The sequence below is a fragment of the Lytechinus pictus genome, chromosome 14, assembly GCF_037042905.1.
Source record: "Lytechinus pictus isolate F3 Inbred chromosome 14, Lp3.0, whole genome shotgun sequence".
Taxonomy (NCBI): Eukaryota; Metazoa; Echinodermata; class Echinoidea; order Temnopleuroida; family Toxopneustidae; genus Lytechinus; species Lytechinus pictus.
Window position 1 is genome coordinate 28,521,545 of NC_087258.1, and position 25,171 is coordinate 28,546,715.

At 36.7% G+C, this 25,171-nt stretch overlaps 1 protein-coding gene across 2 annotated transcripts in view; it reads right to left on the minus strand.

The window, feature by feature from the left end:
- Positions 1-23,031, minus strand: part of LOC129276377 (ATP-binding cassette sub-family F member 3-like) — a 61,745-nt gene extending 38,714 nt beyond the window's left edge. The window contains exons 1-5 of one of the 2 annotated variants that reach the window (XM_064109095.1): positions 22,867-23,031; positions 13,314-13,455; positions 10,723-10,799; positions 6,944-6,996; positions 4,947-5,044 (exon numbers count right to left, since the gene is read on the minus strand). In XM_064109095.1, the coding sequence (XP_063965165.1) occupies positions 4,947-5,044; positions 6,944-6,996; positions 10,723-10,799; positions 13,314-13,455; positions 22,867-22,948 (452 nt within the window). In that variant the 5' untranslated portion in view covers positions 22,949-23,031. The remainder of the gene's footprint in view (positions 1-4,946; positions 5,045-6,943; positions 6,997-10,722; positions 10,800-13,313; positions 13,456-22,866) is intronic. The other variant, XM_064109094.1, reaches the window with a different exon arrangement.
- Between the last annotated feature and the right edge of the window lie 2,140 nt (positions 23,032-25,171).

A 25,171-nucleotide genomic window follows, 5' to 3' on the forward strand; every position in this document is an offset into this window, starting at 1 on the left:
TCCTGGAAACCTCATATTGATGATTTATTCACTCGTTTATCAAAAAGTACTGGTGTCCTCCGCAAACTGAAGTTTATTTTACCCAGACATGTATTAATTTCACTTTATAATACATGTACTTTGGTTTTACCCCATCTCACTTATTGCTGTATGTTATGGGGGAATGGATTAAAAAAACATTTACATACACCCCCTGTAGATTATTTCTTATTTAAACAAGTGGAACGCCTCTGGCAGTCTCGCCTGCATTACGCGATTTAATATAGCAGCAGTGCTAACTTTGAAAACTACTAGAAGATAATCATTCACAAAAACACCATTCATATAATAACATAATACCACGTTCATTGACCATAGATGACATTTGAACGGTGACTTAAGACTTGTCAACAGAACTACACCCATGTCCACATTTCATTCACTCTATCCATAAACTTCCAAAGTTATGATGGCAATTCAACAATTACCCCAACATGGCCTAAGTTTATTGACCTTAACTGACCTTTGACCTTGGTTATGTGACCTGAAACTCACAGGGGATGTTCAGAGATACTTGATTACTCTTATATCCCAAGTTTTATGAAATAGATCCATAAACTTCAGAGTTAGGATGGTAATTCAACAAATACCCCCAACACGGCCAAAGTTCATTGACCTTAAATGACCTTTGACCATGGTCATGTGACCTGAAACTCGTACAGGATGTTCAGTGATACTCGATTACTCTTATGTCCAAGTTTTATGAACTAGATTCATAAACCTTCAGAGTTAGAATGGTAATTTAACAAAGACCCCCAACACGGCAAAAGTTCATTGACCTTAATGACCATTGACCATGGTCATGTGACCTGAAACTCGCACAGGATATTCAGTGGTACTTGATTAACCTAATGTCCAAGTTTCATGAACTAGATCCATAAATTTTCAAAGTTATGAAGGTAATTCAACAAATACCCCCAACTTGGCCAAAGTTCATTGACCCTAAATGACCTTTGACCTTAGTCATGTGACCTGAAACTCAGGAAGGGTGTTCACTAATACTTGATTAACCTTATGTCCAAGTTTCACGGAACTAGATCCATAAATTTTCAAAGTTATGATAGTAATTCAACAAATACCCCCAACTTGACCAAAGTTTATTGACCCTAAATGACCTTTGACCTTGGTCATGTGACCTGAAACTCAAGCTGGGGGGCGTTTCATGAAAGGACTTGTCGGACGTTTTATCCGACAAGTCCCATTTTATCCGACAGTTACCATAGTAACAGTACCTCTCAGCCAATCAACATCAGAGAAAGATGTCAGATCTGACAACTTGTCGGATGAAAATGTTGATGAAACACTCCCCAGGATGTTCACTAATACATGATTAACCTTATGCCCAAGTTTCATGAACTAGGTCCATATACTTTCTAAGTTATGATGTCATTTCAAAAACTTAACCTTCGGTTAAGATTTTGAAAATAATTCTCCCAACATGGTCTAAGTTCATTGACCCTAAATAACCTTTGACCTTAGTCATGTGACCTGAAACTCAGGCAGGATGTTTAGTAATACTTGATTAACCTTATGTTTAAGTTTCATGAACTAGGTCCATAAACTTTCTAAGTTATGATGTCATTTAAAAAACTTAACCTTAGGTTAAGATTTGATGTTGACGCCGCCGCCGTCGGAAAAGCGGCGCCTATAGTCTCGCTCTGCTATGCAGGCGAGACAAAAAGGTTAATAAGAACAGTTTGTAATGCACACTTCAATAGTCACACAAACAAGTTATTTCTTGATTGTAAAATATTGAAAATTTGTGACTTGGCTCTTATGTATACTTATATATTTATGTACAATTACCATTCAAATCTCTTGCCAAATATTTTTAATAATCTCTTCAACACAAATGCCTCTTACCATTCATACTTTACGCATCATTCAGCAGATCTTCAACAATATCTTCCAAAAACTAAAATTACCCAAAATTCTCTACGTTGTAGAGGAATCAAGCTCTGGAATGATTTAAATAATGATATTAAACAAAGTAAAACCCTAAATAAGTTAAAAAAACTTTTGAAAGTTCAATTTTTCTCTCAGTATAAAAACTCCTGCCAATAGCACACTGTAGGTCACTATGATTTATAATTATTACTTCTAGTTTGCTTGTTTGTTTATTTCCCCTATATTAGCCCATTGTTTCTTTTTTCTCTTTTTTTTTAATTGTATTTCAATGTTATTTGTTGTTCACTCTTTATGTATGTCTTATTTTTATTTGTATTTAAATGTATCATGGTGGTGCCCCACCCACAAGTTTTTTTTAATATGAAAACTTCCAGGGGCTCCCAATCCCATGTTTTTATCTAATTTGTATATACCTGTATTTTTATGATTGATTGATGATTGATTGAATTGACCTTGATAATGTGACCTAAAACTCACGCAAGTTGATCAGTGATACTTGATTACTCTTATGTCCAAGTTTCATGAACTTAATCCATGAACTTTCATGAACATGATAGTTATGAATATGATGACATTTCAAAGAATTACATGTAGATCGAGATCTAGACTGTACATGTAATTAAGATTTGTGAAAATAGTTCAGATAACACAGATCTCAATCAAATACCCAGTAGACCTACTGCCTTCATAGAAATTGGGCTTCACATCATCAGAGTGCTCCATCAATCTTCACTCCCATTTGGGTTTATTCTTTAAATCAGAACAAAATGAACTGGCGTGGACTAATTATTATAATGCTCAACACCGCACAGAGCCAGCTAGCCAGCTCCACCAGCGTGGTCATGCAGGCCCCAGGCACATCCTCAACCCGCTAGCTAGGCCAGGGCACTTGCATTTTCCTAAACTACAAAAATACTTGTCATCAACCCTGAACATTCTCAATTTTTTACTAGAATAAGAATCACCTCTGTTGCTTGCCTTTTTTTGTGCATTAATCCTTTGTAAATCCAAAAGAAAATATAACACGATCAAGTTTTCAAGCAAACACTGCCATGAAATGCACCAAACACATGAACCACAAACACGCAGCCAGCACACTAAAGCCAAGGTCTAGGCCACTACGCCAAGCGTCTATGACTGGAACGGACCCTAGGCCTATACAGTGCTCACATTCTGCCCACTTTAACCAACTAAGTCTTACTTGCTTGAATGGATATTGTGCGCATCTCGAACACGATTATCAGCCATCTTGCTATCCCCGAAATGCATAGCCGTGTGTATAATGTTGGAATAACAATTACGGCAGCCACATGTTTTTGTACGACGCAAGGTGGTGGCAGACCATCTATTCGTGGCGTCAGTAAATGAGTGGGAGATTGGCATGTGAGTTTGCGGAAGTGCCAATCTATTGCATAGGGAATATTCACACTTTTAGCATTACTACATATTGGAATTTTCATTGACCGGAACTATTTGTTTGTACACCGTATTTGCAGAGTGATATGTGTAAAATCACAGAAAATACAGCGAGACTGGAACGGTTGGCGTCCCTGTGGATCCATATACTTTCACAGTAATACATGTAATCTTAATTATGATTTCAATGTTGGCAGCACTGTCCTAAAAGCAGGGCCTACGTCTCCCTTCTGCTATGCAAGCAAGACAAAAAGTGAGATCACTATTCTTTGTTCAATTGGCAAAATTTAGATTGGATAGGACTTTGTTCGTATATTTCATATTCAAATACATTTTTCTCACCATAAGAAGCTTGTATCAGGTAAACATTATGTTTACCTGATGTTATTATTAGCCCTTGATGTTGGAAGTAGACATACAATTTTTGATCAATGTAGTTATATGACTTCTAGGATTTATGCAATAATCTACATGTCAAAGAGTTTACAGATAAAAACCTTCTTGACATTGATATGTAGTCTGATTATGTTCTCAGTTGAGGCCAAAAGTTTACATACACCCGTGGAATTTAGTGAAATTTGTTCGCTTTCCTTCAAAAATATAAATACTACCATGACGAATTCGGTATCAAATCAAAGAGCATTTTAAGCTCTTTCACATAATTGGGATGCCATTGGGATTATAGTATATTTCAGGTGGAATTTTCTTTGAATAAAAAAGTAATATTCGTGCAAAATGTGTTCTATTGTTTGTTATTATATTTTCAAACATCGTTTCATAGAAATATAAAAATGTCAAATTTATGATTTGTATTATACTTTTTATCATATGTCACCACTGAACAAAAAAGTGAAATAAACAATGTTTGTGTTGAGAAGTAAGTAGCACAAATATTTTTTATTTTCAATTTGTATAAAATATGAAGATTTTTGGGGAAAAAAATGACACCTGAATATTTTTCAGCTCCTGATGACAAAGCAATGTGATGAAGAGGCATGCCATACTCATTTGTTTGATATCAAATATGTCATAATAGCACAAATATTTTATAAGATACAGTAAATTTTATGATGTTTGGCAAGTGTCAACTTTTCTTTGAATTTCCTGGGTGTATGTAAACTTCTGACCTCAACTGTATATAGTGATTTTCATTGTTCTATCTATAATCAGGTATAGAACTATTTCAGTGCCTTTAGAGGATAAATGAGGATACTGGATAAACGAGGATACTTTTAACAATAGAAGTTTTAGCAAATTTTTATAAATAGTTCTTGAAGATATTAAACTGAAGTAATGATTTACTGGATCTGTGAAGTCAAAGCTCAATGGATAGTTCAAAAGGCCATGCCATATACATGTACATAAACAAACAGTAGTTTCTCAGGATTTTTTATCATTCTTTATGGTATAATGAGTTCAGAGTGCAAGATGAAAAATGAAAATACTGAAATTAATTAAATACATAATATTTATTGTGGCATATTTCATTGCTCATTGGTTGAAGTGTTATAATGACTCTATAGATAGAATTAATATAAATAATTATATCAAATCCTGTACAGCATAATTTAGGTTTTGCTTACCCATTTTGTTTAACTGGTTGATCGGGTTGTAATAATCTTCTTTCTTGCTTGGCTTTCAGTTTAGCTTCTGCTTTTTCTAATTTCTTCTTGTTGACTTGCTATAAATGATAGATTTTATGAAAAATAAAATATGGATTCATCCTTGACATTGTTAGACCTGGGGAGTGTTTCATGAAGGACTTGTCAGACGTTTTATCCGACAAGTCTTATTTTATACGACAGTTACCATAGTAACACTGCCTCACAGCCAATCAGAATCAAGGAAAGTTGTCAGATCTGACGACTTGTCGGACAAAAATCTTGATGAAACGCTCCCATCAACAGTTTTGTCCGACAAGTTGTCAGATCTGACAACTTTCCCTGATTCTGATTGGCTGAGAGGTACTGTTACTATGGTAATTGTCAGATAAAACAGGACTTGTTGGATAAAGTCATTTCATGAAACACTTCCCAGGGGAGCGTTTCTTGAAAGTACTTGTCGGACGTTTTATCTAACAAGTCCCGTTTTTTCTGACAGTTACCATAGTAACAGTGCTCCTAAGCCGAATCAAGAAACTTGTCGGACAAAAATATTGATGAAACACTCCCCAGAAATATATTTTACACCTTACACTAAATTTTCAAAGAATGACATCTATGAACTTTGAACTTGTTACCCCAAATATGCAATCACAATGTTCACTGTTATATTCATACAGGACATCAATTTGATACCTCAAACCTTTGTTCATTTTAAGAATGACCTCTGTGACCTTTGATCTATCAGATTATTGTCACTCCCATATCCATACTTGGACCAAGTTAAAAGCTTAGTCGAATAATTTATAGTCTTAAGACTGAACAAGTGGAACGCCTCTGGCAGTCTCGCCTGCATTACGCAATTCCATATAGCAGCAGTGATGCCTTTGAAAAGAGCTGATGAAAAATTATTCACAGAAGAAAACACTAATATGATAATAAAATATGTCCAATGACCCAAAATGACCTTTGACCATGATCATGTGACCTAAGACATGCACAAAACAATCATTCATACTTGATTACCCTTATGTCGAAGTTTAATGAGCTAGATCCATAAACTTTTTATGATGCAAATTCAACACATACTCCCAACATTGCCAGAGTTCATTGACCTTTAAATGACCTTTGGTCTTGGCCATGTTCCTGAAACGCGCACAGGGTATTCAGGGATACATTGCTGCTCTTATATTTCATGAACTAAATCCATAAACTTTTAAAGTTATGATGACAGTTCCACAAATAGCCCCAACATTACCAAAGTTTGTTGACCCTAAATGACCTTTGACCTTGGGCATGTGACCTGAAACCTGCACAGGATTTTCAAGGATACTTGATTGCTCTTCTGTCCAAGTTTTTTTAACTAGATCCATAAAATTTCAAAGTTATGATGACAATTCCTCAAATATCCCCAACATGGCCAAAGTTTACTGACCTAAGTGACCTTTGACCTTGGTCATGTGACCTGAAACTCGCACATGATATTAAGGGATACAATGGTTGCTCTTATGTCCAAATGTCATGAACTAGATCCATAAACTTTTAAAGTTATGACAATTCCTCAAATAACCCCAACCTGGCCAAAGTTCGTTGACCCTATTGACCTTTGACCTGAATTATGTGCCCTGAAACTCAGGCAGGATCTACAGTGATACACTATTAACCTTATGTCTAAGCTTTATGAACTATGTCCATGTAATTTCGAAGTTATGACAACATTTCAAAAACTTAACTTTGGTTAAGATTTCGATAGAGATTCCCCCAACCTGGTCTAAGTTCATTGACCATAAATGACCTTTGACCTTGATCATGTGACCTGAAACTCAGCTAAAATGTTCAGTAATACTTGGTTACCCTTATGTCCTTATGTAATACATTTTAGCACAATAAAATATTTCAGTATCTCCAATACCCAACATTATCAATAAATATCTTGAATAATTATTGGGTGTACTAATTCTGAAGAGAATCCTACTCACAGAAACATTTTCTCTAGTAGCCATCCATATAGACTTGTCATCATTGGTAGATTCTGTGCAATGAGAGATTTCAGAATAACATGAATGAGAAGAAAAACATTGCCAAAGGCAACTTAGGAGATTCCACATTCATGCAAGAGTAAAAACAAGGTTACAAAAAAGTCACTTGGCGGGGACTAACCGAATTTTAAAACGAAAATCATATATTAAAGAAGTTCAAAATCTGGTCTTTAATTTGATACCTCAATCACAGAAATTGGTCGAGAAATAACAAAGTTCTGTTTTTTTGAAATCATGCTTATATTTCAATTTCATTAAACAAATGTGTTTTCACGGAATTCCAAACATTGCTTTGCAGGGTTAACAAAAGACTTAATGCATGGTTGATTGACAACAAACGGAGAGTTGAGTAAGGCTGATATCTAGCCTGTAAAACCTATTCATTTTATGAAATTATTGCAATTCAAGCCTAATCCAAATAAATGAAATTTATTTCTTGACCATTTTCTGTGATTGAGGTATTAAATTAGAGCAGATATTGGACAGGTAATTTTCTGTTTGACACTCAGATACCGCCTGCCAAGTGACTTTTTGGAGCCCTCTCTTTTTAGCTCACTCATGTGTGAATGTGAGTTCAGGTGAAGAGGAGATTCTAAGCTTTACAATTTTTGTGGGAAGCACTGTATGGGCAGGGGTGAAAAGAGATAACTGTAATCTTACTGTATTATTTAAATTGTGGTTTATGGTTTGCAACGTTCAGTCACATAATCATGTCATGGTGCGCTATCATGTTTTGCGTACATTCAAGTGATGGATTATGTGACCATGTCATGTGATCATGTCATCAAGATAACAATTCGGTGAAATGCTACAAGCAAAATAGGAATCATCACGTAACGTTAACAAAATAAATATTACAAAATAAAGTAAATGCCATTGAGAGCAGACTTACGCCCTCGTACGGTGTACGGCCACCCACCAGGCATAGATTCTTTTGTGAATCGAAATCCACAATGGTTCTGCGGAACACCACTGGAATTTCTCGTTTTACGAAATTAAAAAATTTACCAAAAAACAAATGGCAGGTTGTGATCGGAGATTAAACTGCTTCATAGGTTACCACTTTGCAAAAATGAAATCAATACAGGAAAGTTAATTTAAAGGGTGAGACTTTCAGACTTGCATGTTTTGTTGTGCACATGCATTGTAATCTTTGTGTGGGTGTGTGAAGTTAATATTAATATTTATAAGAAAAATAATAATATTTATAAGAAAAAAATCAGAAATGAAGGAATGACGATAAAAATAAAATTCTATACAAAAAAGATTAAAAAATTCAAAGCAAAGCAACGCATGTACCCTGAACGTGTTCGGGGGAAAGTTGATCTGGAGAGTTGAAACAGGAGACAAACAACCTGCTCTCAGCTGCTATTATACTGGTTAAATTTACATTCTGAATATGAAATGTTCTTCCAATGTCAATATTTTCTAAAAAGTGGTTTAATCTGGTCAATTTTTTAAAATAAAAAGATACGTTATTGGTTCCTTCTTGGTCCTGAAAGATCGATGACGTGTGATTTCACAACACTAAAATACAGAGTACAGTCCCATGTCTTCATTTCAGTGTTGGAAATGTGTTTGAAGTCACTTAGCATCGATCTTTCAGGAACAAGAATGGACTGATAAATTATCTTTTTAAATTGATTAATTGCCCAGATTAAACCACTTTTAAGAAAATATGGACTTTGTCAAACAATTCGCATTCTTTGGAATATGCATTTTACCAGTATAATAGTAGTTGATTGGAGGTTGTTTGTTTCGTGTTTCAACATTCCTGATCAACACTTTCTGATCGGGGTAACTCCGTTTCCTATGACATTGTATTTTATTATACATGTAGTCCTGAAAAAAATATTCTGTTCTTTGAATTTCTGTTTCTGTCCACACTCTGTCATTTTCAATACTAATTTTATATCATTTGAAAATGGAAATAGCAAGAACATTTTTTTTTTGCTTTAAAAAAAAGAGAATAAATACAAGAAATTGAAGCAACAGTTTTTATAACTATTCTTTTAAACAAGGTGGTTCACGAACCACGGGTCTCACCTGATTTCGCGATCAATAAAAGATGCAATATGATCTTTTGACCCCTAGATGACCTACGGCCTTATCATCCTCAAGAACACACATGTGGTATTACCCAAAGATCTTTGCACCACGTGTGAACATAACTGATGCAGAAATAAAGAAATGAAAACAATTTGAACAAAACTTGACATTTTGACCCTTAGATGACCTTTGACCCATCATCCTCAACACACATGTGGCATTACAGAATGATCATTTGAACCAAGTGTGATCGAAATTGAAGCAGAAATAAAAAGAAAGAGCAATTTGTACAAAAACTTAACCTTCTGACCCCTAGATCACCTTTGACCCCATCATCCTCAACAACACACATGTGGTATTATCCAAGGATCATTTGTACCAAATGTGAACAAAACTGATGGGAGAAATTAAGAAATAAGAACAAGTTACACAATAAATAAGAAGACAATAAATAATCTCTTTAACCTTGGAATACCCCAACACTTATCAGATCATGAACACATCAAATGACTATCTCGTTATCACAAGAATGCGATATAAAATTTACTTTTTTACCTTTGGCCTTGATAGACAACAAAATGAGATGGACAGAATACTATGCCTTCTGTAACCAAATGAAATGGACAGACTACTATGCCTTCTGCAACCAAATGAAATGGACAGAATACTATGCCTTCTGTAACCAAATGAAATGGACAGACTACTATGCCTTCTGCAACCAAATGGGATGGACAGACTACCATGCCTTCTGTAACTAAATGGGATGGACAGACTACTATGCCTTCTGCAACTAAATGGGATGGCCAGACTACTATGCCTTCTGGAACCAAATTAAATGGACAGACTACTATGCCTTCTGTAACCAAATGAATTGGACAGACTACTATGCCATCTGCAACCAAATGAAATGGACAGAATACTATGCCTTCTGCAACCAAATGAGATGGCCAGACTACTATGCCTTCTGCAACAAAATGAAATGGACAGACTACTATGCCTTCTGCAACCAAATGGGATGGATAGACTACTATGCCTTCTGCAACTAAATGAAATGGACAGACTACTATGCCTTCTGCAACCAAATGGGATGGACAGACTAATATGCCTTCTGCAACCAAATGGGATGGCCAGACTACTATGCCTTCTGCAACCAAATTGGATGGACAGACTACCATGCCTTCTGCAAGACTACCATGCCTTCTGCAACCAAATTGGATGGACAGACTACTATGCCTTCTGCAACCAAATGGGATGGCCAGACTACTATGCCTTCTGCAACCAAATTGGATGGACAGACTACCATGCCTTCTGCAAGACTACCATGCCTTCTGCAACCAAATTGGATGGACAGACTAACATGCCTTCTGCAAGACTACCATGCCTTCTGCAACCAAATTGGATGGACAGACTACTATGCCTTCTGCAACCAAATGGGATGGCCAGACTACTATGCCTTCTGCAACAAAATGGGATGAACAGACTACTATGCCTTCTGCAACAAAATGGGATGAACAGACTACCATGCCTTCTGCAACAAAATGAGATGAACAGACTACCATGCCTTCTGCAACAAAATGGGACGGACAGATTACCATGCCTTCTGCAACCACGCACAAGGGCATAAAAAACCAATCTTTATTATCATTACAATTAAAGCATTATATACAAACCATCTTCCAATCCTTGTTCACTCAGCTGCACTGGAGCATCCAATAAAATAGCATTCTGTTGGTTTTCTCCTCCATTCCTTAAAAATAAGCAGATTATACAAGATATAACATGGTTTTGTATCTTAACACACCAAACCCTACAGAAAGTTGCTCAAAAAGAATTTTGATTTTTTTTTTTGGTTTCTTTTGAGCTGGCAAAAGCATGTCCTATGCTTTAAAATGATAACTTGCCAAAATTGATCACCAATAAACCACACAAGTACTTGATTTCATTAAGTATATAAGAAATTTAGTGACAGCTATAAAAAAAAAAGGAGAAAACAAGGTTTGAAGTTCAGGGTTCACTCAAGAATGAGATGTGCCCACTGTGCAATCTCAATGAAACTTTCAAGCCAGTAAACGTACACAAAATGGTGTCAAAGAAACTCTTTTGTGTTGTCATTTATTTGATTTTACATTTTCAAATCTTAAGACTATAAAGAAAGGAATTACTCTTTCAGATATAAAGCATTCTTTCCTCATGTTTACCTTTTGAAGACCAAATTGTTACTTTGGCTATTTACAGAAAACCTTCCCTGATAATTTATTGTTTAATAGTCTTGGGGTGGCTGGTCACATACATGGTCTTAACAAAGTTACACAGAAATGTGGTTTCCATGAACGAAGTTGCAATATTTTCAGCTGAAAGAACAACCCCTCCCCCTTCCAACCAAAATGGGGGGAAAAGAGGAAACAGCATAACTGGTAATTGGTATTGTCAATAGCTGCATTGACGCCTAATGGCGACAATGCCTTGTTCCATATTCCTACTCAGCAATCTTCTTTTTCTTCTCCCAAAATCCCATTCATTTAACACATGGTTTTTGTTTGCCTTGCCAAGGCCATGTCGCTCATCCAAATTTTTCCAACTTTGGTAGGAATATTGTCCAGAATCCCTAATTTTGCACCTGATACTCCGTTTTCCAAAATCACTCATGCATGACCATCCAGGTGCCATTTTGTCAATTTCAGAGCCATTTTCATACCATTCTTTATTCTTTCATATCTCCCTTATTCTGCATGCTACAGACTTTTAACAAATTGCTGTAGATTATATAAGAGTTGTTTTTTCATCTGCGACATGTAACCTGCCCTTCAAAATGCCATCTTCATGCCCTAAATTCAAATCCAAATTAGTCTTTGGGCAAGGAACAAACTTACAAGCTGAAAGATACATGTATCTTCAAATCAATCTACCTAGCTAAAGTTCATGTGTTCTTCATGATTAACATCTACTTTTATTCACATAACGATTTCCAAGTTCTGCGCCAGGGTTGGGCTCAATTACAAAGTAATTGATCAATTACATAATTAATAACATTTTTTTCGAGTAATTGTAATTATAATTTGTTATTGAAATTTTTAAAGGTAAAGTAATTGTAATTGTAATTGAAAAATTGTGATTGACTTCAATTTCTGTCAAGTACTTTTAATTACATTCAATTACATTACTTTATTACTTACTTTATGGATTGCTTATTTCTCTTTTCCCATAGTTATATATCTCTTGCATGCAACTCTATCCTTTCCCATAATGTGGAGGAAAGAGGAGTCACTATTGCTATAAAGTAGTGCACAAACTGACCATTTGAATTACTAGTATTTGAGAAATTTTGCTAAAGGTAGGTTCCAACAAGAAATCAAACTATGTAATTTTTTATACTAGCAAAGTTAAATGTACATTTCTTATAAACTCATGCAGTGGCCTCATTTGTTTGTACCAATAAATGTAAGATCTTTATTAAAATCTTTATTCTTAAATTTGGAATACCCCCCTCAAAAAAAAAATCAGCTTTAAGTGGGTGATCAGGGAAGATGTAGATGAAAATACTTTTTTCCCTGCCCCCTCCCCTATAGGTGAAAGCTGGATCCGCCCATGATGAGCAATGTCACGACTCAGAAGTCAAGTTTACATGATTTCTACAAAGGAAGAAAGCATGCAAATCTACATTTTATTGAGAATGTCAATTGACTATAGCATTAAATGAAGCAATAGGCAGGATCAATGCTCTTGAAACTAATAAACCTTCATGTTGTAAGTTTCTCTCCAACTTAGAATTGTGTTGAAATGGGTGGCACTACATACAAAATATAAATTTATTTCATTGATGACTTTATAAAAAGTAATTGAAATTGTAATTGTAATTGACAAAAGTAATTGATAATTGTAATTGAAAAAATGTAATTTAATTGAAAAGTAATTATAATTGAACATTTCTTCAATTACGAATTGTAATTATAATTGTAAGTGAAGAAAGTAATTGAGCCCAAATACCTGCTCAAAAGAAGGTGGTACTCAAAAGCGGAAAGATTTTATATCGTACGAATATAAAAAAAAACTGTACCAATGTTTAAATGCAGAAAAGGCTTCAAGATATTACAAATATATAATTTTACAGGATTATTTCCAAGTGTAAATTTTTTTCATACGCACTGAAGAGTAACATACAGAGGTTGCATAGATTGGGATTTATTCAGGGTTCAACACATTTCTTTTTACAAAATTGCTCTACTGTATTTGTAAGAAGTAGATTTCTAGCTTTAATACTCACAACTGTAGAGTCTTGTAGAGTTTCCTACAAATGGTCCTTATACAATCTTCATCTTTGTCTAGATTGACTTCATGAAGAACACCTCCTATAGCCTCATAAACATCATCTACATTATTGAACTCTTCTCCTCCATCAAGCACTCCTACAAACAAATGTAGAAAATAACACATTTATCATCTTCTGCTCAGCTAATACATTTGGCAGGACAGCCACTGAGGCTGCTAATCTGTGGAAAAGCAAAATGGCATTCTGTATTTCCCATCAAAATGTTTCTCATGCATAGCAAATTTTTGTTCTTCAAGATGTGATGTGGTGACCATGTTCTCATCTTCTTTCTTGAACTAAGTTCCCTAAACCAGTTCAGGAGACCAGTTTAGAAGATAGCTTCTTAAGCATTCCCATTAATACATTCCTCCTGAACCAGTTTCCAAATCTATATGGAAATGCTCTATTAAAGTGGGTTCAAATGTTTTGTGCAAAATTACAAGAAAATGGTACGGCTTAATTAATAATACAGACAACAAGAAACTTGGCATGATTTTGCAGGACACACGTTTTGTTTGTATTGGGCAAAAATGCCCAGTTGACCTCGCCGTTTTGGCCGATAGACGTACATGTAGCATATTTTTTGCACTATTTTCCTTCACACAGACACACACAAAAATCACCATACAGCCTGAAACATATATCACTGCTTAGCACATGCTTTGTTCTACACACCCCAGCTACAAAGTACGGTTAGACTGTAAATTCTCCCAAAGAATTATAAAATTTCACATTTTACACCAATGAAATGCTCTTATTATGTCCATATTTCCTAAAAAATGGTGTAACTCTGTCATTTGTGAGTAATCAAAAAAAGAAATTATCACTCCTTTCTTGGCCCCAAACAATCGGGTTTCCAGTGACATCGTCTGCATCAACACGCACTAAAGTAGTACATTACAGTCCCATATATGCATTTGTGTGTGGGGCTGTGTGTTGATAAAGTTGATTCAAAACTAGATCTACATGTAACAGTACTTCTCAACTGATGGATATCATTGTCAGACAACAAAATAAAGATGATGAAGTGCTATTGCTTTCTATTTAAGATAAGAGGAGAGCAGAATACGGAGGGAAAGAGAGGGAATGAAAAGGGAGAAAGAATTGGTATAAGGTGTAAAGTGTTTTTTTTCCACAAGAGAAAAATACAAGAGAGGGGGAGACATGCAGAAGAGTTGTACTGGTAATTCGTTGGACAGGCCTAAGGAAAATAATGATAAAACTGTACTTACAAACAATGAATGTAATCCGAACCTGAAGGCAACTCAACGAATAGCAGCAGACGATAAGCACCGACGATAAACTTCATGTGGCTGGGATAGATTGTCATTCGTTCTGTTAGATGTAATTTTTATCTCATTAATTTGACAAAATTACGAAACTCAGGGAATTATTTATCTATATAAAAATATAGTAACATCTCGTATTATTTTTTAAATTACAATCAAACCTTTTAAAAGCTCGTATATGTGATCGTAATCAAAATCACAAACATGCCGTATTGCTCGCTCGCCTTGGCTGAGAGAGTAGATCTATGCACGTGTTACACAGCTCTCAATCAAGCTACGCATGTTGGGGATCTTGTATCTAATTTTAATTTACCTCAATGTTTTCCTTCAAAAAACGTTTTATCGTAATTTAAAAATTATACGAGATGTTACTATATTTTTATATAGATAAATAATTCCCTGAGTTTCGTAATTTTGTCAAATTAATGAGATGAAAATTACATCTAACAGAACGAGTGACAATCTATCCCAGCCACATGAAGTTTATCATCGGTGCATATCGTCTGCTGCTATTCGTTGAGTTGATTTGCCTTCAGGTTCGGATTACATTCACTTGTTTGTAAGTACAGTTTTATCATTATTTTCCTTCTTCATAGTCACAGAGGTAAGAGACTCTGTCTGGACAGTGTGGTAATTCATTTTCATGAATTCGATTTGGCCCGCGCGGTGTAGCTAGCACTTAGCAGCTGCATGAGTTGGTAGCGAATCGGCATGTGATCGTGTTGCAAGTTGAATTGTCCGACTCCTCATCATCGATTCCCCCAATTTACCCCCAACTACGTCACTTTGTTGTTCACTTCATCATCATTCTCTTCATCTTCAAAATCATCAATTTGAAAATCAAAATCTAGATAAAATTCTGGGTTTTCTTTCATTTCGTGATCGAAGTATTCAGTGACAATGTGGAGAAAACGTACCCTCGCAACAGGTTTTGCATGCAAGTGGAGCTTCACGTGGGAGAGCCAATCACGCCTCTCGTACAGAAAGTGACGTCATAAAAAATCCCCAATTTCGCGGACGTAATTCTGCGTGTTTGAAGCATTCAGAGAGAGAACTTTAAACTATCAATTAACTGAGTTCCATCGGTCTCCATGATAAATGATGTACACCATCGTGTTCTCCTTATTTTCTCCTTTGATTTGATATATGATTCTCCATTTTTACGATTTTCAATATATTTCTCCTTTAAATCTACACTGTAGAGCTGCCAACTTGGATTAAAAAATTACTTTCATCTGCCGATAGATATCAGGAATCGTAAAATATTTGTTTTAATCAATAAATATCATATAAATTACTTTATGATATTTATCAACCGAAACAAATATTTTATGAATCGTGATATTAATCGGCAAATGCAAGTATTTTTAAAATCTAAGTTGCAGCTCTGCACGCGTGTGGTATCTAGGTATCGATAACAAAAGAATGGAAAATGGCGACGTAAACAGACGGGGTAAGTGAATGCTCTTGCTCTTAATTTTCTTCGATTTGAAAAGTATTTATTCTAGTAAAATTAGAAAATTTTATAAAAAATGGGGGTAAACATAAAACTTGCCCATGTGCTTTAGTTTGGGCGCTTTACAAAAAATAACAATTGGTGAAACAAGACCTTAATCACCATGGGTAATCCTAGCCTCTACAGCGAGGCATACGTTCCCGGCCCAGGCGTTTGGAGAGTAAGAGTACGATAGTACCATGATTTTTACTCCCCAGACGCCTCCAGGCTAGTTATATCTCCATGTGTGGCAAAATAAGGGTGGCAATGTTTGGCTTATTTTCTCTTTTTCTATGGGACAAATGCTAGATTTTTTTACACTGACAGTTTCCAGTACACCTATTCGTCATACAACTTGGCTCTTAAGTAAATTTGATTCTTAAAATTTTTTTTTTCTTAATTAAAAATAGAGATAAAAAATGAAAATTTTCTTGCCATATTACTTTCCACCAATAGAGGGTGTACACAAAAATATGCCCAAAATCAAGTTTTTGAGCACTCTGGTGAATACAAAAATTATTCCCAAGTTACTAATGAAAAATAAATAGCAACTGTATGGAAATTAGTAATTTTGGTCACAAAAGTGATATTTTAATGATTTTTAAAGTGTGTTCTCTGTACTGCATTGGCATACCATAGTCCTACCTGTAGATTCCCCACAGGCAGGGTGGTTGCAGTGAACAAGTGGATGGTAGCAGTGAACAAGTCAAGTGTATCGTGGTTGAGATTTGGAGGTAAGCGATAAAAACACTTTTATAAATAATTTCCAATTACTTTTTACAATGAACTTAAATCATACGATCAAGATTAACATAGTGGAAAAATATTGAAAGGTTTGGCGTGTTTTAGTCCCTCACATTCGTGTGATGAATGAAAACGTCAAAATGCACTATGAAATCACATGCGTTGTGCGAGGTTAGTATACTAACCTCGCATGTTGTGTGAGTGGCCTTGGGCACTCATCCTACGTCAGGCTACGATACGAACGATGTTATTGGGTGGGTTAGGGGCACTCACACGGGGTCGGGACAACTCGGACCACGGGACATCTCGGACCGCGGGCCGAGTTGTCCCACCCATTATGAGATTTTTTTTCTCAAAAATTTGCGTCTATTTTTCCGTCATTTCGAAATTTCTTGTAAAGATTTTCTAGAGATATGGTCTGATGGTAATGTTCTTCACTTTCTATTACTTTTTTTTCGCTGAAATAAATAAAAAAGTGTAATTTTAGGCGTTTTTCGACAGCTCGCGATTCCCATAGGCGCGCGTGTATTAACTGTGTAGGTGCTCGGCTCGGCCCCGCTCAACAACTGACTTGATTTTGTGATCATTTCTCCTCAAGTTACCACTTTTATCGCAGAAGATGGACTTTCTTGTATTCCATTAACTCCACTTTCTCATCAAAAGGATAAAATTTGGAGTATTTGCACGATTTTCTTAAAGTTTTTCACCTTTTCTCTCTGGTCGTAAGAAGCGAACAACCGATGAACGGTCCGCTGCTCTTCATCGCAATTCTACGTAGCTCGGCCGCCTAAACTGGTGGGGTGGGATTCAGCCCGAATCCCCAATGGAAGTGGGCGTGCACAGTCAAAGAGCTGAGCTTGACTGAGTGAGAGAGTGAACTACAGCTTGAAGGCTCTGCCTTTTTTTGTGTAAATATATATATATATATTTTTATTTTTCTATATTGATTTTCCCTAGTGTAGAGCTTTAAGATTGTAATAATTTAATATGCTTTAATTTCTTTGACTGAGTGTGACTGTGGTGTGGATGTTTGAGTCGCACAAAAAATACTTTTACGTGGGTGGGGGCTCGGGGCGATTCACTCCTGCCCCCAAAATGTGAAAAAATATTTGGGGTGTAGCTGTGTGGGCATGCCGGGCTGAGGGTAGCCATCAATTAAAACATGTTTCATTGGGGCTTACTTTTTTAATGGAACTATAGGCCTAATTATTTTTAGGCCTATTTAATTTTTATATAAATTTCATTTTTATATTGAGTTTCCCTGGTGTAGAGAGCTGAGTTTTGGAGATGACGAGAGGGACGAGGAGGTGAGGGATGGCGATGATGAGGATCTTTGATGAGAGGGGTGCATGGAGATGGTGAGAGGGACGAGGATGTGAGGGATGGGGATGATCATGGGAGGAAATCCCAGGGGGGACGTGTCCCCTTACCAAAAATATTAAGGGGGACAATATCAAATGTCCACCCTATTTTTCTTCTTGAATAATGGAGAACAAATACATCATTCACAATCGAAATAATACATGTATCTAGGACTAAATGACCTTATATTTTTGAAAACCCTTTTTTTTTCTTGTCAATTATTTTGGGGTTAAAAAATGACCCTATAAAGCTATATTTTGGGCAATAACCTTTTTTTTTTAATGCTTAATTGTCAAATTTTCCAGCCCCTGATCCCCCCTACCTTTGGGGACAGATTTCCGCCCATGGGGATGATGATAGGGACGAGGATGATGATAGGGATGAGGATGATGGGGAGGGATGGGGATGATAAGGTGAAAAGCCGGCAGAGATAGATTTAAGAAGAAAAATCCGTCAGACGAATGCCGTCATGTAGATTCCGTCCCAAATGATAACCCAAAACTTCACATATGGCTTGTAGACGGGTCAATATACGACCAAAAATAGCCTTACCCGGAACAAATTGCAACAAATGATTTTTCAACGGTATTTTGTACTATTTGACCTCAGGAATAACATACTAAAAATCTACCAAAATCCGCATCCGGGAAAGTGGTTATTTTCAAGATGGCGTCCAAGATAGCCGCCATTCACTGAAAATTGATACAACTGACACATTATCCACCCTAGAATCCTATTTCGTTCTATATTCCATGGTCTGGGGTACAAAAGTTGATTTAGGCTAGAAAGAATTATAAGCCCTCCAGTGTACCAGGCAAATCCAAGATGGCGCCCAAAATGGCTGCCGTAAGCTGAAAATCCACAATTCATCTAAATTTGTTTTTCATTCAATGGTTTTAAGAGTGAAATAGTACATTGAAACAAGTTACAAGGACAGCCAGTGGTCTGGTGTGTCCAAAAATCCAAGATTGCTTCCAAAAACGGAGTTTAAAATGGCTGTTGATAATTAAAATGGACATAGTTCATTTCATATCCGCCTGGGACATAATGATTTTGGTGTCTAGACCACGATTTCAATGGTCAAATAAGACATTGGGACAAGTTACAAGGACAGTCAGTGGTCCAGTATGTTCAAAAATCCAAGATGGCTTCCAAAAAATGGAGTCGAAAACTGCTGTTGCTACTTAAAAAACCCGACATAGTTTGCTTTATATCCAGAAATATGATTTTTTTTTTTGTCTATACCATGGTTCAATGGGTCAAATAATACATTGGGACAAGTTACAAGGAAAGTCAGTGGGCTGGTATGTGCAAAAATCCTCGATGGATTCTAAAAATTGATTCTGAAATGGCTGCTTATACTTAAAGTGGACATAGCTCATTTCATTTTGGACTGGGATATGTGATTTTGATGTCTAAACCACTGGTTTCAAGGGTCAAAAAATATATTAGGATAAGTTACAAGGACAGTCAATGGTCTGGTATGTCCAAAAATCGAAGATGGTGTCCAAAAATTGGTCTTAAAAATATGCTGCTGATACTTAAAACGGACAAAGCTCATTTCATATCGGCCTGGAAAGGTGATTTTGGTGTCTAAACCACTAGTTTCAAGGATCAATTAATACATTAGGGCAAGTTACAAGGACAGTCAGTGGCCTGGTCGGTCAAAAAACCTAAGTTTGCTTCCAAAACTTGATTCTAAAATGGCGGTTGATACTTAAAAGTGGCATAGCTCGTTTTAAATCAGCCTGTGAGATATGATTTCAGTGTCTAAACTATGGTTTCAAGGGTCAAATAATACATTAGGACAAGACAATGGCAGTCAGTGGCTTAGTATGTCCAAAATTACAAGATGGCTTCCAAAAATGGAGTAAGAAAATGTCTGATGTTACTTACATAAGGACATAGTTTGTTTAACATCTGTCTGGGGAATATGAGTTTGGTGTTAAAAGCATGGTTTAAAAGGGTCAAGTAATACACTAGGGTAAGTTACAAGACCAGTCAGTTGTCTGTATGTTAAAAAATCCAAGATTACTTCAAAAAATGGGGTGTAAATTGACTGTTGCTGTTTAAAAGTATGCATAGTTTATTATAAATACACCTTGGAGGTATGATTTTGCTGTCTATACTAGAGTTTACAGGGTCAAGCAATACATTGGGATAAGTTCAAAGGACAGTCAGGTGTCAGGTATGTCTAAAAATCAAAGATGGCTTTAAAAAGGGGGGTCTTAAAGACTGCTGTTACTTAAAAGTGGATGTAGAACATTATCAATACACCTTGGGGATATTATTTTGGTGTCTACACTAGGGTTTCAAGGGCCAAACAATACTTTGGGACTGGTTACCATGATATGCAGCAATCCATTTTGCCTTGAAATCCAAGTTGGCTTAAGAATGGGTTCTAAAGTGACTACTGTTACATAAAAATAATATCTACCTGTTAGAAATAATCTTGGTGCCTACACTTAAATGCATGGGGACAAGTTATCATATTGTTTCATGAGTTGGTAACAGCACCCATTTTGATGAAATTTTAGAATTCATCATGGATTCTTTGACAAAATGGGGTACTAACCATCCTTGTTACTTTTCCGAATGTATTATTTGACCCTTCATACCACAATTTGGACACCAACATTATTTCTTGCAGATGAATATTGGAGAACTCTGACCACTATTGAATGATATGAGTCGTTTTAGATTCCTTTTTTAAAAACCCTCTTGTGTTTTAGGCAAACTGGACAACTGCATATCAATGTAACCAGTCCAAACGTATTATTTTAATCATGAAACCATAGTGTGGACACCGAAATCATATCTCCTAGGTGGATTTTAAAGGAACTATGTCCATTTTTAAAGAAACAACAGTCATTTTAGACTCCGATTTTTGGAAGCTTTCTTAGATTTTCGACATACTGGACCACTGACTGTCCTTGTAACTAATTTTCTGCCTTTTGAAACCATGATATAGGCAACAAAATCATATGCCCTTGACGAATAAAACATAACTATGTCCGTTTTTAAATACCATCGCGGCTAATTGATACTATTTTTTAAGCCACCGTGGACTTTTGGACATACTTGACCACCAAACGTCCTTGTAACCTATCCCAATTTATTATTTGACCCATTTAACCATGGTATAGGCACAAAAAATCATATTCCCGGATATTTAACAAACTATGTTGGTTTTTTTTTAAAGTAGCAACAGCCTTTTTTACTCCATTTTTGGAAGCCATCTTGGATTTTTTAACATACCGGACCACTGACTGTCCTTGTAACTTGTCACAATGTATTATTTGACCATTGGAACCATGGTCTAGACATCAAAATCTTATCTCTCAGGTGGATGTGATATGATTATGAGCTATGTCCATTTTAAGGATTAACAGCCATTTTAAACTCAATTTTTGGAAGCCATCTTGTATTTTCCGGCACACCAGACCACTGGCTGCCCTTGTAACTTGTCCCAACGTACTACTTCATCATTAAAACAATCGAATGGAAACCAAATTAAAGACACTTAAGTAAGTAATAGATGAATTGTGGATTTTTTAGACTACGGCAACCATTTTGGGCGCCATCTTGGATTTTCCTGGTACCCTGGAGTGCTAATATTCACTCTAACTTGTATAAATAAATTATTTTACCCATTGGATCATGGAATATGAATCCAAATAGGATTCTAGGGTGGATAATGAGTGAGTTATATCCATTTTTAGTGAATGACAGCCATCTTGGACGCCATCTTGAAAATAACCACTTTCCCGGATGCGGATTTTGGTAGATTTTTAGTATGTTATTCCTGAGGTCAAATAGTACAAAATACCGTTGAAAAATCATTTGTTGCAATTTGTTCCGGGTCAAACCATATATTGACCCGTCTATTGATTTTTGTTCTAAATCATGTTATGTGATGAAAAATCATACTAGGCCCTTTTTCCTCACACGTATTATTCACGGCCGATTTCAAAACGATCGATCAGCGACCGATCGCATGCGATGTTTTGAAATCGGCCGTGAATAATATACACGTGTGAGGAAAAAGATACTGGCCCAAAATCACCAATTTTGAGGATAACCGGAGGATGGACACGGAGTGAAATACGGGTGTAAAGTAAGATATTAAGTCAATCATATCCCTCTTTATATTTTTTTTCTTTAATTTTTACGATAACCATGATTGCCATCCCACCTTTTATGACGCGTAATATCCGATCTAGTTCACTGTCCCGATGTTCGGGTAGGTGGAGCGTAGACGTAGTGTAGCGGTAGTGAAGTGGAGTGGAGCCTGCACGAACATCGCCTGAGGTAGGTTAGGGGCACTCACACGTATTGCGAGGTTAGTATTACTTAGTATACTATTACTAACCTCGCACCACGAACCGCGTTTGGCAGTGGATTTCTAACTAGTGCCTAGTGGGTCGCGCGTGCTGGGATCTCACTTCTTGGGTCCACAACACACGACTTCTGTGGCTTGATTTTTCTGTGCGTGGCGGCATGTAATGAACCCTTTGGGTGGGTTAGGGGTGACAATGAGATCTAAGTCTAACGTTAAACCTAGTGCATGTACGTTACTATTAACATGATTAAAAAGATGGCAAGATATGTGTTTTACCAGATACGTAATCCAGAAGCTCTAAATCAATAGAAGGGAATTCGTGCTTGATTATCTTCTGATAAACAGCCATATTTCGCATCGTCCACAACACGCTCGTTGAAACTGTCGACTATTAGGCTTAGGAGATACCGTATATTAGCGGGGATTAGCGACTGGAAAAATGAGTATTGCGTCTCCGAAAAGGTGCAAAAAAAAAGGGAAATTGTATTTCTCCCTCAGGATATATAGGATGTAGAATTGTAGGATAGGACAGGATATGGTATAAGTTAATTGGGTATAGAATTGAAATAAAGCACAACTTTCTTAACATTATTTAACTCCCCGAATTATTAAAGTTAATCTTAATTATTATGGATGTGTAACTATGAGGAGGCTATGAAATGAAATGTGTTTTTACAGCATATGAGGATTTTGTAATTATTAAACATGACAAAGAGGGAGAGCTAGAGAGGGGAGAATGAGCATGCTTAGTTTACGTACTAATTGACATCTCTATGGTTTTTCAATATAATTATTTTATTTTTAGCCTAATCTTATGAATCCTGATTTTGGTTTCAAAACACGCCCGAGAGGTGAATATTTGAATTCTATTCATGTGGTTAAATGGCCTCGATCACCACCCCCACCCCCTCAACGTCGAACATAATACAAAGACTGGAATTGGATGAAACTTTGAAAAAAATATATTTCTTCATCATTGCATCATTATTTTCTAATTCGAAAATATAAAGGAAATTAAAAGAAAAATAGAGCGATTATGACAGTGTCAACGCCCGATGTAAACGTCCAATTATCTTCCCAGTGAGCAAAATATATGGGGCCCATATGGGTTACTTGTGGGCTTATCAGGGCTAAAAATGTGGGCCCCATATGGGTTGCCCATGTGGGCTATGTATGGGCCCATATGGGCCCCTTGTGTTTTTTGCACCGTACACCCCGTCTGGGGCCCATATGGGCCAGGGTTTCGCGTGGGGTAAATATGGGCAGGCCCACATCGTACCCATGTAAACCATATGGGGCCCATTTGGGCTATGTATGGGCCCATATGGGCCCCACCTGGCCAATCTGAGACCCATATGTACACCCTATGTAAATATGGGCAGGCCCACATCGTACCCATGTAAACCATATGGGGCCCATTTGGGCTATGTATGGGCCCATATGGGCCCCACCTGGCCAATCTGAGACCCATATGTACACCCTATGTGGGTCCCATTTGGGCCAAGTGGGTTTAGTGTGGGTTGAATATGGCAGGCCCACATTGCTTCCATATGGGCCCCATATGGATTGCCCATGTGGGCTATGTATGGCCCCACTTGGCCCATCTGGGACCCATGTGTTTTTTGCACCGTATACCCCGTCTGGGGCCCATATGGGCCAGGGTTTCGCGTGGAGTAAATATGGGCAGGCCCACATCGTACCCAGGTAAACCATATGGGGCCCATTTGGGCTATGTATGGGCCCATATGGCCCCACTTGGCCAATCTGGGACCCATATGTACACCCTATGTGGGGCCCATTTGGGCCAAGTGGGTTTAGTGTGGGTTGAATATGGGCAGGCCCACATTGCTCCCATATGGGCCCCATATGAAAACAATACTGTGTTTTTATATGGGTCCCATGTGGGCCATGTGGGTCCACGATGTTTTAATCAATTAAAAAAATATATTAATTTGTATCATTAAGGTGACTTTATATACAACCCAATACTCTAATCCTTATCATTTTATCATATCCTATAATCCTACATTCTAACCCTAAATCCTAATCCTATCCTAATCCTATCCTACACCTAACCACTGAATCTTGTTATTGACTTCTATATATAGAGCGAGTTTGCGAGACTTGACAGGCTATGGTTAATAACAATTTTCAATATTTAACCTTGAAAATTTTCTCCTGAAATTAAATGTTTTGATTTTTAATTTTATGGTAATAAATTACATATTTTTCTGAAACTTTTCATGGTGGAATCCTTGCATAAACATAAACATATTAATTGTTGTAGCCGTATTAGCTAAAATTTTGGTCATTTACTGTTGTAATGAATATTCATGAGTGCAGTCCAGATCGATCATCCAGTGATATTGAGCTCAGATGTGACCCATCTGGGTCCCAGAAGGCTTATCTGGTACATATGGGCCCAGATATAACCCAGATGGGTCCCACATATTTTAGCCCATCTGGGTCCCACTTGGAAATGCCCATCTCCAGCCCAGATGATATTCATCTGGTACATATGGGCCCAGATATAACCCAGATGGGCCCCAAGTGGGCCCCATATATCTGGGCCCCATGTGGA